The sequence below is a fragment of the Vigna unguiculata genome, chromosome 11 (genome assembly GCF_037176805.1).
Source record: "Vigna unguiculata cultivar grain cowpea cultivar isolate G323 ecotype 2 chromosome 11, ASM3717680v1, whole genome shotgun sequence".
Classification (NCBI taxonomy): domain Eukaryota; kingdom Viridiplantae; phylum Streptophyta; class Magnoliopsida; order Fabales; family Fabaceae; genus Vigna; species Vigna unguiculata.
The window spans coordinates 43,328,093-43,341,227 of NC_140802.1; the positions used below are offsets into that span (position 1 = coordinate 43,328,093).

General features: G+C 34.4%; 2 protein-coding genes and 1 non-coding gene across 6 annotated transcripts; 1 reads left to right on the forward strand and 2 right to left on the reverse strand.

The window, feature by feature from the left end:
- The first annotated feature begins 757 nt into the window (after positions 1 to 757).
- Positions 758 to 829, forward strand: TRNAT-UGU (transfer RNA threonine (anticodon UGU)). Its single transcript has one exon. It is a non-coding gene; the product is annotated as a tRNA-Thr (tRNA).
- Positions 830 to 873: 44 nt separating this feature from the next.
- Positions 874 to 4,787, reverse strand: CR4 (crinkly4). The gene has a single exon (XM_028055988.2). The coding sequence runs from the start codon at positions 3,938 to 3,940 to the stop codon at positions 1,178 to 1,180; it is 2,763 nt and encodes a 920-aa protein (XP_027911789.2). The 5' UTR covers positions 3,941 to 4,787; the 3' UTR covers positions 874 to 1,177.
- Positions 4,788 to 6,248: 1,461 nt separating this feature from the next.
- On the reverse strand, positions 6,249 to 11,334 carry LOC114170498 (uncharacterized). Of its 4 annotated transcripts, none has more exons than XM_085668520.1 (6): positions 11,181 to 11,333; positions 8,790 to 9,868; positions 7,975 to 8,012; positions 7,693 to 7,888; positions 7,092 to 7,190; positions 6,249 to 6,572 (listed from the first exon to the last, which is right to left on the reverse strand). In XM_085668520.1, exons 2-5 carry the CDS (start codon positions 9,840 to 9,842, stop codon positions 7,188 to 7,190), a joined length of 1,290 nt encoding a protein of 429 aa, XP_085524646.1. In that variant the 5' UTR covers positions 9,843 to 9,868; positions 11,181 to 11,333; the 3' UTR covers positions 6,249 to 6,572; positions 7,092 to 7,187. The 4 variants fall into 4 exon arrangements, with proteins under 4 accessions (XP_085524646.1, XP_085524648.1, XP_085524647.1 ...); XM_085668522.1 differs by having other exon boundaries at positions 8,790 to 9,859; positions 11,181 to 11,305; XM_085668521.1 differs by lacking the exon at positions 11,181 to 11,333 and having other exon boundaries at positions 8,790 to 11,165.
- Positions 11,335 to 13,135: the final 1,801 nt, after the last annotated feature.

Genomic DNA, 13,135 nt, shown 5'->3' on the forward strand with positions numbered 1-13,135 from the left:
TATCACTTCTGCGTTTATCTTGTATTTAATGGGTCGGTTGATCAAGTCAACAATGACCGATCGGTTAAGTACACACTACTTCGAAGAAGATTTACAAAGATATTATCTAGTGTTCGACAATACTTTACTCGATTTCTCAGTTGTCATTAACTCGATATAAACCTACAATTTAGATCATATGGCTGCGTCGATCGGTTTCTCCGATTGCTATTAGTTGGATTGTCCACAAAATTTCATCCGAATCCTTTATACAAATTATGTGGTGGGGCCGCTCGGTCATCATTAACCGAACAAAGTATGTGAAAATCACTTAATTATTTAATTAACATAAACAAGTCAGTGATCAGGATTAAAAGTGTTTAGGCCGATCATAATCATGAATTCATGCGAAAAACTATAAATATAGGTCAAATTACATTAATTACAACATTTATTGCATTGACTAATCGATCATGCACTGAATTTAGCATCGGAACATGTTTGACAAGTACCTTGATCAGTTGACAAACAGAAATATTAGATGGAGAGTAAGATAGACGACTTCAAAATATATCCAAAACATATTTAAAGATATTTTTATATAAGATAATGGTATTAGATTTATGTTGAGAGAGACTAAATTATTTTATGTAGGATAAAGGTAAATAATATATTGTTGTTTTTACTTTTCTCATAGCCTTTTTGTGTAATCGATTTTATTTTGTGTGTCAACTTTTGCATTAATATTAATTCGAAATTTGTATTCAATCATCAACAAGCCCTTATAGCTCAGTGGTAGAGCGTCAGTCTTGTAAACTGAAGGTCCGTAGTTCGATCCTGCGTGAGGGCAACTTTATACACTTTTTTCCTTTCTTTAACTTTCATTTGCTTCCATAAACACAAACTTCTACTCTCTTATTTCCTCCTCTGATTATTCAACTTCAATTATAAACTTTACAACCAATAAAAGTTAGAATCCAAGGCAAAAGAAGACTCATTTTTGTCAGAACTAGAACCACCTTAATGCTTTAAACAATAACAGTTAGACTGCAACAATGATCAGACTCAACAAAAAAAGTTACATGAAACAGCACTACATCAGTTGTGGTAGCAGCAGCACCATCTTCTGTGGAGGAAAATCTCACAAATTTTCACCACAATCACATGAGAAACTCTAAACTTCTTGTCACACACATGGTTAGAAATTGTGTTGCAAGAACAGCCTCTCTCCTGGAGAAGCAGGACCAATCTCTTCATCAAGGCTTCTCAAAACATCACCACCCCCTCCAACACTGCTCAAGTTCTTACCTTCTGCATTGTTCTTCCCATCAACATCCACCTCAGACACTGATGACTTTCTCCTCTGAGAAGATGTCACACTGGGGAAAGTAATCCATGAGGGTGCCCTGAACTCAAATCTCTGATCCTCATGTTCCACCACATCAGTCTCAGAAACTGACCTGTTTGAGGATCTCTGAGATGATTTCTTGTGCAATCTGTTGCTTCCCAAAACAACCTCAGTAGGCAAAATAGGTTGCTCAATGCATGGACTACCCATCAACTGTGCAAGACCTCTCTCCAAAGCTGTTGTTACTTTGTCCATTGAAGGTCTCTCTTTCCCTCTCATCCTCACACACTTACTTGCCACATTGGCTATTCTCTTCAATGCTTCTACCTCAGGAGGGGGTTTCAAAACTGGGTCCAAAACTGCAGTTACATCTCCTGATTTTATAAGAGGCACTGCCCATTCCACTATGTTCCCTTCTTCATACTGCATGTCTATGGCTTTTCTACCACTCAGAATCTCCAAAAGAAGAACTCCAAAACTGTACACATCAGATTTTGTTGTGAGGTAATGAAGCCTGTAGTATTCAGGATCAAGATAGCCAAGAGTCCCAGCTGGGAGTTCAGCCAGTGGTGAACCACTATCTGCAGGACCTAACAGTGATAAACCAAAATCAGCCACTCTTGCGTTGTGTTCTTCATCAATGAGAATGTTTGAGGACTTTATGTCTCTGTGAATCACTGGTGGGCATGCATAGCCATGCAAATATTCAATTCCACGTGCTGCTTGCACTGCAATGGTCACTCTCCTTATCCAATTTAACTGTTCTCTCAGCACTTGGTTTGTGCCATGCAAGTGTTGGTGCAAGGAGCCATGAGCCATGAACTCATACACAAGAAGTCTCTCTCCACCTTCTTCACAGTAGCCTAGAAGGTTGAGCAAATGAGCGTGGTTCAACCTTGAGAGCAAGTCCAGTTCGGTGTGAAACTCCTTGGAATTCTTCTGCATGTTGGGAGACACTATTGCTCTTTTGACAGCAACAACTGTGTTATCTTTCAACACTCCCTTGAACACACACGAGAAACTCCCCTTCCCCACTATGGACTCTTCCTTGAATCCGCAAGTTGCACTTTCTAGTTCCTCGTAGCTGAACATTTGAGCCCTTCTGATCTTCAACTCCTCAATGTCTGGCCTCACCTTATTCTCGTTTTGCAGGGAAGAACTCCCGTTGAGTTTCTTCCCCTTTGACCCTTTTGAACACTCACAATCTCTTAGCCTGTAGCGGACGTATAAAATTGCAGTTATTGACACAACACTAACTATGAAAACCGCAAAAGCAATCTCGGCAATGACAACTGGTAACTGTAAAGCCCAGAACTTTTCAGTTTTTTTCTCAGTGGAAGCATTGGAATATGAAGAGGAGCAGTTCATGAAGCATTCGGATGAAGAACAAGAGGCACAGTTATATTCGCATACTCTATCAGAAGCCAAATTGCATGCACTCTTCTGAAACATTTCAGGAGGACAAGCAGCACTGCACCTCATGCAAACACTAGAATCTGGTGATTTGCAGAGACCTTTATGCTGATCAATGGCGTAGGAACCAGGAGGGCATGGAGCAGGTTGACACATTCCTGGTGAAACGGCTAAAGGAAGTGAAGTGGGAAAATCAACACCCCAACATGAAGGCATAAGAGATTTGTCAGCAAGAACTGCACAAGTAAAGTAATCACCGGCTGCAACTTCAAAAACCTTAATCCCTCTTGGAGATGGAGTGCTTCGTTTGATGATAAAGCCCCAACAAATCACTCCACGATCATAGCTCTTAATCCCACATGCATGGAACTTCCCTCCCACTACAGAAATCATGGGATCATTTGGAGCCAAATCAACGTTTCCTTGACCTGCATGTTCCACTGAAATTTCTTCCCCAAGGTTCAAGCTTCTCCCCCAACAAAATGTCCTTGAATTCACTCCTTCTAAGATTCCACACACATGATACCCACCAGCTGAAATTTTCTGGAATCTCTTCTCTTGTGGAATCAAACTAATCACTAGACTATTAGTCTCATCACCCCAGCAGAACACAGTCCTGTTCTGAGAAAAAAGACCACAATTGAATTCGGAACCAGCTGTGATTGATTCAATCTGTCCCCCAAAAACATAGTTTTTGGTCATGTTGTAGCCCCAGCAATCAACCAAGGAAATGTACCTGTGTTTCCCAGTCAAAGGTTTCCTCAAGCCACAAACATGGTAATCACCGGCACTGATTTCTAGGTACTGTGCTCCTCCGATGATAGGTTGAGGCACTCCCATTTCAATGTAACCACTGCTACCCCAGCAATACGGTTGATTGGAACCCATTAGAAGCCCACAGACAAACCCATCTCCAGCTGTTAGACCAAGAAACGAAAACTGGGTTGGTGTTCCATAGATTATGGCTGAGTTGGCTCCATAACATGTCACTGTGTGAGAGCCATCAGATTTCAAACCACAAAACACGGAACCCTTTTCGCCGTACGAGATTGCAATGGATGACATGGAACCAAGGCTTGTAACTTGTAACCACAAGTACGATAAAACCACCAGCTGAAACAGAAGCCTAAACGAACATGGATTCGCGTTCAACAAATGATGTTTTAGCGAGATCCCCATAACACAAAGAAACCAAAACATTACCCAGATAAAAATGTAGAATGTAGAATGTTTAATAACAAAATTGTTTGATCAAAGTATATAGCTTTGCTTCCATTCAGAGAGGAAACTATTCGGATAAGTCCTTAACTACAGTATATAAACTTCTCAATCTAGTTCTTGTTTTCGTCATCTTTAACCACAAAAACAAAACTTGCAAAACCTCATCTTGTTAAGAACTAAAACACTATGATAACAACATTACCTCACGATTTCGTAGAGACTCTATGAATAACTAGCAATGCAAGAAAAAGAGTAGTAAAGGTGAAAAAAAGCAAGCAAATTGAGAATCTTCTTCATTTAAGCCAAGGCAAATAGATAGGAACGAAACTATTCTGCCATATCCCATGCTTGTTGTTGTTGGCTTGGTGAGAAAGATTAAAAAGATTGCATAAAAGGCTGCTACAAATCCAACTGTTTTTTCATCAGCAAAGAGACTCTTAACTCACTGCATCAACAAGGCGTTTGAATCACATTGTGAAAAGTGTTCTTGCAATGCATTTTGGAGCATGAGGTGTTGGAGATGGGAAGAGGGAGTGAAAGTGAAGGAGATGTAGATAGAGATTTTGCTGAGGGTGGTTGCAGGGTATTGTTGTTGTTGCAGACAAGAGGGTGGGGGAGAAACGGTGCATTAAATGACACAAAACTGCTTCTTGTATACGTATGGGCAAAGTGTTGGTGAAGCTAATAAATGAGGAAGTTAATGCAATTCAATGTTTTCATGCTTGGACTACTCCATTTTTGGCCACCACTTCCAAATCTTACTTTGCTCATCAGGTGTCGCTAATGGCTTCCAACTTCCAACAATACAAAACATCACATCACACCTTAAACCATTCATTCACCTAATTCCATTCTTTCTCTCACTTTCCTCCTCAACAAGTTCTTCTCTCTGCAGGTTGCTTCTTTTTTCCTTCACTTTCTCTGTGTCTGCTTCATCATCTTTCTGTTCAAATCATGTGTCTTTTCCACCAATTAATCACAAGTTCCAGAAAATAAGTTATAAATTCATGCCATTTATGTTATTAATTCATGCTGAGTTGTAAAAGTTTTAGTCCACTTAGTAATTTGACAAACTCATTTTACGAAGATAGAAGTTGGAGTTCTGTTTTTTGTGTGAGAACTTGATAATGGTTGATTGTGCACGCATGAATCTCTTAAATTCAGTTCATTCAAGTTTTCTAATAAAAAATAGAGAAAAATATCACATTTGATTGATGTGTTTGGTAATGCGATGTGACGAAAGCTAACAAAACTAGAAAGTATTGATTATTTATTTATATGTTCATTAATCAACACTGTAGAAAGAAATCAATTTATGGGTCTTAAATTAATTAATTACTTGAATGATATTTTTAATTTTTTAAATCAATTTAATCAACACTTAAATTTCTTCCATGTCAAATATAATGCTAGTTGGGTTAATTTCAAAATTTTCAAAACTAAAATTTGTAGACATCATTTTTAGACATATTCTTTTAAACATTCTATTCCTTATTGTCGGTAAAATTATTTTTCTTAAATATTTCTAATCACATTTCATAAAAATTTACAAATACTCGTGAATGCATGAAATATTCACTATTTCCATTCTGAACTTTTTTACGCATTTTATGAATTTCACTAGTTTTAAATTTGTATATTCTTAATACCAAGGGACACAAATACTTGTACCCTTTGCCATTTCTTTTTCTTTTTCACACTATCACTTTTATGAATCATTATTTGGGACAACATAATTTTGCTGGCAACATCATTATGATGCATTTGAAAAAATTGAAGTTCAAAGTTTAAAAAGTTGAGAGTTGAATGATAGATAATAAGCTAATTAATAACGTTTGTGAGATTTGCATTAAATAGATGAAACGTAGCCATAAAAAGAAAAGGAAAGGGACAAGCAATTAAACTAATTTCATGGTTTACATCTCACACTTCTTTGGAAGTGTATTTATCACCTAACCTTCACAATATGCCTCCAATTGTGTCTCCACTTTTAAGACCCAAATAAACCCTATTTCTTCATTAGTTTATAAATTAATGCTTTCCTCCCTTTGATTGAAAAGCTAATTGTAGAAAATCACTTTTTCATAATATTTAGAAGGAAAAAGTATTATAGTGTGTGAGGGGGAAATTGATTATATTGCTTAAAATAATAAAACTAAAGATATTGTGAAAAAAAAAATTTAATGTCACTTTTATGAACTAGAAATCTGTTTCTTTAAAGATACAACTGTCTAGAAATTTTGGCAACCAAACAAGATTGAACTTATAAGTGTATTGGGGCGTGCCATTTCAGAAGAAAAAAACTAATTTCTTATAAACATTAATCATAGCATGAATATCGCATAAAAAAAAGAAGAAAAATGTGCTCAGGTTTCTACAAACACAAGAAGGGATGAAGGATACATTTACATGCTAAACTATACAATCAGAAATGTTGTCTTAAAGGATAAATATAAATATTAAAACAAGCAATGATTTTTATCATTTATAAATGCCATAAATAGACAGAACTATGGCACATTCGTTAGTTGTTTGATAACTGAAATCTTTCAAAAATGTCACCTAGCTTTTTATTACTGTGAGTATAACCTCTTCCAAAAGAATGAGCAACCTGCAAACAATTAACATGATTAACAGCACCATCTCAATTTGAATTGATGTAACTAGACTGAAGGGCCAAATGGCCTCTCACCAAATAACCAGATTTTAGTTTACAGCTGAAAAAAGTTTTGCTACCAATTTGTTTCATGTGCCTAATTTTCACCATTTTGTACAGAAAATCTTAAAAAAGAGGCACTACTCTTGTTATTTGAAAACATATCTAGAATGAAAACAGAAAACAAAGAAACTGTCTCCAATTTACAAAACAAATGTAAGAGCGGTAACAAAAATAATATATCTACATGGATTGGAATTTTATGTATATTGGTTTTGATTTATGATTTCAAAAGTTTGATCACATATCAGACAATCACCAAAGTGATTCCACAGAAAAAAATGATTTACAAGGAAAATTATGTAAGTCATGAGGATTGAGTTGTTTGATTTCTCTTATCTGTCATATAACATGTAAGATCAATTTCATGACCTATCTCATATGTTCAAAATTTGGATGGGAGCTAGTTCGTACCTACTAAATATCATTCTTCAACTTTTGAACAGTGGATTATAACTTTGTTGAAAAATCTGGAACTAATTAATTACCCCAAATAACGCACCAAGCAGCTCACTGAACAGGAAAAACAAACAATATCAATACACAGAAGAATCAAACAGGTCTATAAGAAACTCGGAAAGTTAAACTTTGACAAAAAAATTAACATCTAAGGTTTGCAACAGGCAAGCCAACTATCAGGCTTACCTTTTTTTCAAGTATACAACAAAAAGGTGAACAAAATAGCTCTTGCATTGCAGGTTTTAGTATAAATGAAAAATTAGAATTTAAGCTAATATGCCATAAAGGAATTTGAATTTAAAAACACTAATCTTTTAACTTAATCTGGGAGAATATAATACTTTGGGTAGCAATAATAATGAGGCGTTCATCTGGAAAAAAATAATGCATAATTGAATGACCCTTTAAAAATGTACATCTATTTGAATATCAGGTGAATGTTGCAACTACCAATTTGTAAGACACTGAACACTGCAATCAAATTGAATAACTTTATTTACTTCTCAGGTTTATATTCATTACTTTTACTTTAATGCATAATGAAATCTCAAAGCACCTTGGAGATTAGCCTCATGGATCTTCTGGGCAGCTTCATACCACTATTCTTCATGCTTCGTAAAACTCTTGTCGTACCATTTGAAACTTGAATCTCAGAGTCTCTGCTTTTTCTCTTTTTGCTGTGCTCCGTTGTAGAATCTCGATTATCACAATCTAGGTTAGATCTCTTGGGAGGATCACCAAATTGGGAGCATCTGAAACCACAGTGCAAGTATACTCAAATCAGTAGAATAAAAGCACTTTAAAAACACTGAAAAACATAAGTCGCAACAGTAATTACTCTGAACTCTCCCTTCGATCAACAATCCTGCCACCCTCCTGCAAACAAAATAATGTTTTAACACACTTAATGTAAATGATTAACTAAAGAAAAAAAACAAGACAAACAAGAGACCAACATTCCATAAGCTTGCAAATCACAAAATCTTTAGGTTGCCGATACTTAAATGATCAACGGATCAACGTTCTTTTCTTACGTAAAGCATAACCTAACATCTCCAACACATCACAGAAATAAATGATAAAAATTCACAAATGTGTTAGTGGCTACGATGGATGATTCCAAGATACAAAAGTATGAAGTGTTTCTGTACCAAAATTAACAACCAACAAATAATAAGTTAATCAACAGCACACAAATACTCATTAAATTACAACGAAAAATATCCTATTTCAGCTGATAACAACCCTTATATAACATATAATCTAACAATATAAAGCCTCTGATAAAAAAACTACATAGAAAACAGCATTTAGTAATAATATCAATATAGCTGTGATGGTAAGAACCATTCATATTTCTTTTTCAGTGGTGGAAGATTCAAATTCTTCTAAAATAATTCTTCTATACCCGTTCTAGAGAGGGTACATTAGCAGCACACCTGACAGACATATAAAGATTTCAGTTTACAGTTCAATGACCTTGATTTTATGATTGAAAGGCTCTCCAAATTACCTCTGTCTACCACAGTATTATACCAAAACCTATAATTAAATTGGAACTAGAATATTTCAGCCACATCAAATCTAATAGACTAGACAAAAAAGTATTAAAAATGTGTACATATATCTAGAAGGCTAAAGAAAGAACTATACCCATTCATCAGTTAATGATGTGAAATTGTTGCTGTCAGTTTCAAAAATAATCTCACTTTTGACTAGTCTACCCTGTTCCATGTCAGGAAAAGTGCTCTTTGGATCACTTAAATCCAGTGAATCATCATTGTCATAGAGTGAAACTGATCCATTTTTACGACAATTTATAACTTCTGAGTTTTGTACTCCCACAGAACTACTCACTGAAGCTCCCGCACACACCGAACTAGGATTCGCAAAGCAAGAATCATTTAGCAGAGCACAATCCTCAAAACATTCATTATCAGGTTTTGAATTTTGAAGTTCTAGTATGCCAGGATATGATGGTGATTTGACAACAGAATCACAAATTGACTTGATGAATGGCATATTGGTAGCATTTGAATCGGTGATTTTCCTAGACTTGTCTCTAGCAAAAGATTCGGCACCACAAATAAAAGTGTTCAGTGCACCATTTCTAACTTCAGCTGAGAGAGTTGAATGCTTTTCCTGTAAATTATCTTTCACTTTTACAGTCATGCTGCATGGAGTCAATGAATTACATATCAAAGGACTGCCATCTGTATTCTGTTGATCTAAATCTGTAGCACCATCTTTTGTCAGTTTCAAGCTTGAGGGAGACCTGGCCTGACTATCATGCTCATCAATTTGGCCAGAATTTGTACTCCACAGAAAGGAAGATTTTCCTTGTGTAGAATTCTCGGCTAAGTCACTGAGATCCTGCCAAAGGCTTCGGGATTTGTTTTCATGCAGATTCTCACTTATGCAAACCTCGTTTCTAAACCTATTAGTCCAATCTGTTGGGGACAAATTTAAATCAACATGAAGACTAACTCCCACATCTGACCAGACATAGAACTCAAATGACGACGGAGGAGCTTCAGTAGCTGCCTTTACTGTAGAGGCAAAATCTTTCTCAACTGAAGGTGCAGATGCTTCTACTATTCCACTGTTATTTTGGTGACAAATTAGCACTGTGCTGTCTCTCATTTTACCTAAATGTATATCAAAGCTTCTTCCAGGTGACTTTGCCTTCTTCAAACCTATATGCATTGTATAGCCAACGCCTCCTGCATGTGCTGCACACAATTAAATGAGACATGTTCCAACAAATTCTACAACGAAAAAAAAATGAAACTAAAGGTGAAGTAATTTTTTATCCAGATCAACTGCCCTTGCCTTGCACAAGTATAGGCCAAGTCATAGGAGCTATACCTTCTGTTAAATCAATAACATAACTTTTTAAGACTCCCACCATAGTTTTCAAAATTCAAACAAAGATTGAAACTTACATCGTCTTCCTAACCAAGACAATCATTATTCTAATCCATTAACTGGTGCAAAAGAAGCACTTCTCCTATCCCGTGGTATAAAAAATATAAACTGCTTCCTGATTGCTTTAAAAGATCGAAGAAGAATAATTTGGTTAGACAGTTGAACTGCGAAGACAGGTATACAAGGGCTGGCACAACTGAACACACACAAACCACATAATTATAGGTGCAGCCAAATTTGGCATTACAGAGTCGAAGAAGACAAAACATTAATGCAATAAAAAAGAAAATCAGGAACAGCGGAAAAACTATTTGCACCCATTTGCCAGAATAATTTTGGTCAGTCATTTGAGATCTTTAGGCTGCAGTTCCAAGGAGTAGGATTTTGGTGCGCATAGTGTGCATACATCTAGGTGTACCCAAATACACTGAATTGGATTGGGCATCACCCCAGTAATTCATAGATATTTTTCAACCATGGCAAATGTAATATTAAAAGATCTCATCTCAGTGAAAAACAACTTACGTTAGAGGGTGTGGAATGGAAATTATCAGTGGAACAGTGAAATTTTCCCCACCTAGGAATTACAGGGTTTTCTCATATAAAATTTATTGTTCTTCCTGTGGCTTTGTATATTTTCAGCACCACCACACCACAATATCGAGTTTTCTTAGATCTACTTCATTGTCCCCCAATCACTACGCAGACCCCTCTAAGAAGAATAGTCACTCGAGCCAAACACAAAAAAAAAAGAACTAAAACTAAAACTAAAACTAAAATCTGTTCAAGAAACTTCGCGCCTTGCTTCTTGAAAGGAAACACTCTGTCGTTATTCTGCATTTAACAAAGAACTAAATGGGGGGAATAACAATACTATGAATCTTCACAGTAAATCAGTTACAATTCACCATCTTGTGTTTGGAACAATGGCATTGACAAACATGTTAGGAGTAGGAGCTAAGATGTTAATCGGTAAGCACCCCATTGCATCTTTAGTAGGTAAAAAGATAGAAGCAACCCAGGATTAACAGAGGGAGCAGTGAAGGTGTGTGTGAAAGAAGAAAGTGAATGCAAGAGAAACATAGACAGAAAGAGAGACAGAGAAAGATGATATACCTGATGGAGATGGAAACTGTTGCAGAGGATGCTTTTGTTTGATTTGTTTGATTTAGGAACACAAAGGTTTTTAGAGGGAGGATTGGTTTGGTTTAAGAGAGTGGTAATTTCGACAATAAATAACCATAGAAAATCATCAAAACAACTATTTTCACACCATAAAATACTCCTTTCTTATCCAACACATTTATGATATATTATTTTATAATTTTTAAATATTTAAATTATAATAATATATAAATTAAAATTAAAAAAAATGTGAGAGCCCATACACTTGTTTTTCAATCTAATAAAGATTAAGTGTTGAATGATAATTCTCCTAATCAAAATTTGTGATGAGTTTTTACCCTAATTGATGGTGAGAGAGGCTAAGCAAAGGAATATTAGAGGCACCCTTTGCTGTGACACGTGTAAGGCTGTGGGAAGAGTGAGTTGCATCAGCGCCGTTTATTACTGGGCCTCACTCTATCCACTACTCTTATTGGATAATCCCCTATGGTTTGAATTTTGAATACTATCCCTATTATCATACCAAAAAAGTCACACCTTTTTTAACATAAGTGTCTAATGACAACTGGCTTCAAAGATTTTTATTGCAAATATATCACTAATTTATTTTATCCCAGTTTATTTTCAAATTATAATCTTAAATATAACAATTTGAATGTTAAATTAAATTTGAACCTACTTTATTTATTATTTTGATTAGTACAAAATTATTATCTTTTATTACTGAGACATTGTATTTGATGGATTAAGTAATATCATTATGGGATAATACTAATATTAAAGATTGTATTATTATAATTTCTTTTGTAATAATCAATAGAGAAATTATTGAGAAAGAAATAAAAGGTCACAAATTTTGACTAATTTAATTAATTGAACTCCTTTACATGAATGTCAATTTAATTAGTGGTTCAAATATACATGCTTTGGTTATTTATATATATATATATATATATATATATATATATATATAATCATTTATATATTTATATTTATTTATTCATCCTCATCTCATCAAATCAAACAACAGTACAACTTAAATATGGATAAAATGAATTTCTATAAGTAATTGATAAATATAATTTTTATATGTATTATCTTCATATTTTAGTTCTTAATTCCTTATTACTAGTTTCAATGTTACTAGAAGGTTATTTATAGGTGCCACCACGAATCAAATAATCAATTGTCAAATCTATTATTTATAATTTTGTTTTAAAATGTAATAGAATAAATTTATATATAAATAATTGAAACTCAAATGAACTTTATAGTAAAAATATATATATTTTTCTTCTAAACTTATTTTATCTCCACTAATTTGTTTTACTTACTTTTCTTTCATTTTCTGAACTTGCGTTGGTAAATATTGCGTAGCACCATCATTGATAAACTTTAACCCATTCATATTCTTTGCATGATTCTGATCCATCATGTCATGAGAAACATGCTATAGAAAAGTACATAATGTAATGATATAAATCACACAAAAAATAAATAACCATGAAGCATGTTGAATGCATGTGACTAGTGCCATATTCATGGAAACATTGGGAATGAACAATTTTCTAAATCATGAAATTGAAATTTTAATGTCTTTTGTGTTTGTAGGTTGATTGAAGGATGATAGCTGCACAAAATATTAACCACTATTTAGTTACATAAAGGTATGCAACTTATTTAATATAATTTTTTTACTACATAAACTATGTTAAGTGTTTCTTGTTGTACACATGCTTTATTTTTGTATTTGAGAAAATTATAATAAATGTGATACTTATTATTTTTTAAAGTTATATCACATTGAATCATTGATGAATTAAATTTTTTCTGGTACATCGACATTCTTTAATAACTGAATTGATTGAAATAATTTTTGGTTTTAGAATTTGATTAGGTTTTAGTTCAATTATTTTGATATGTACTAACACTTCTTAGAATTTGGG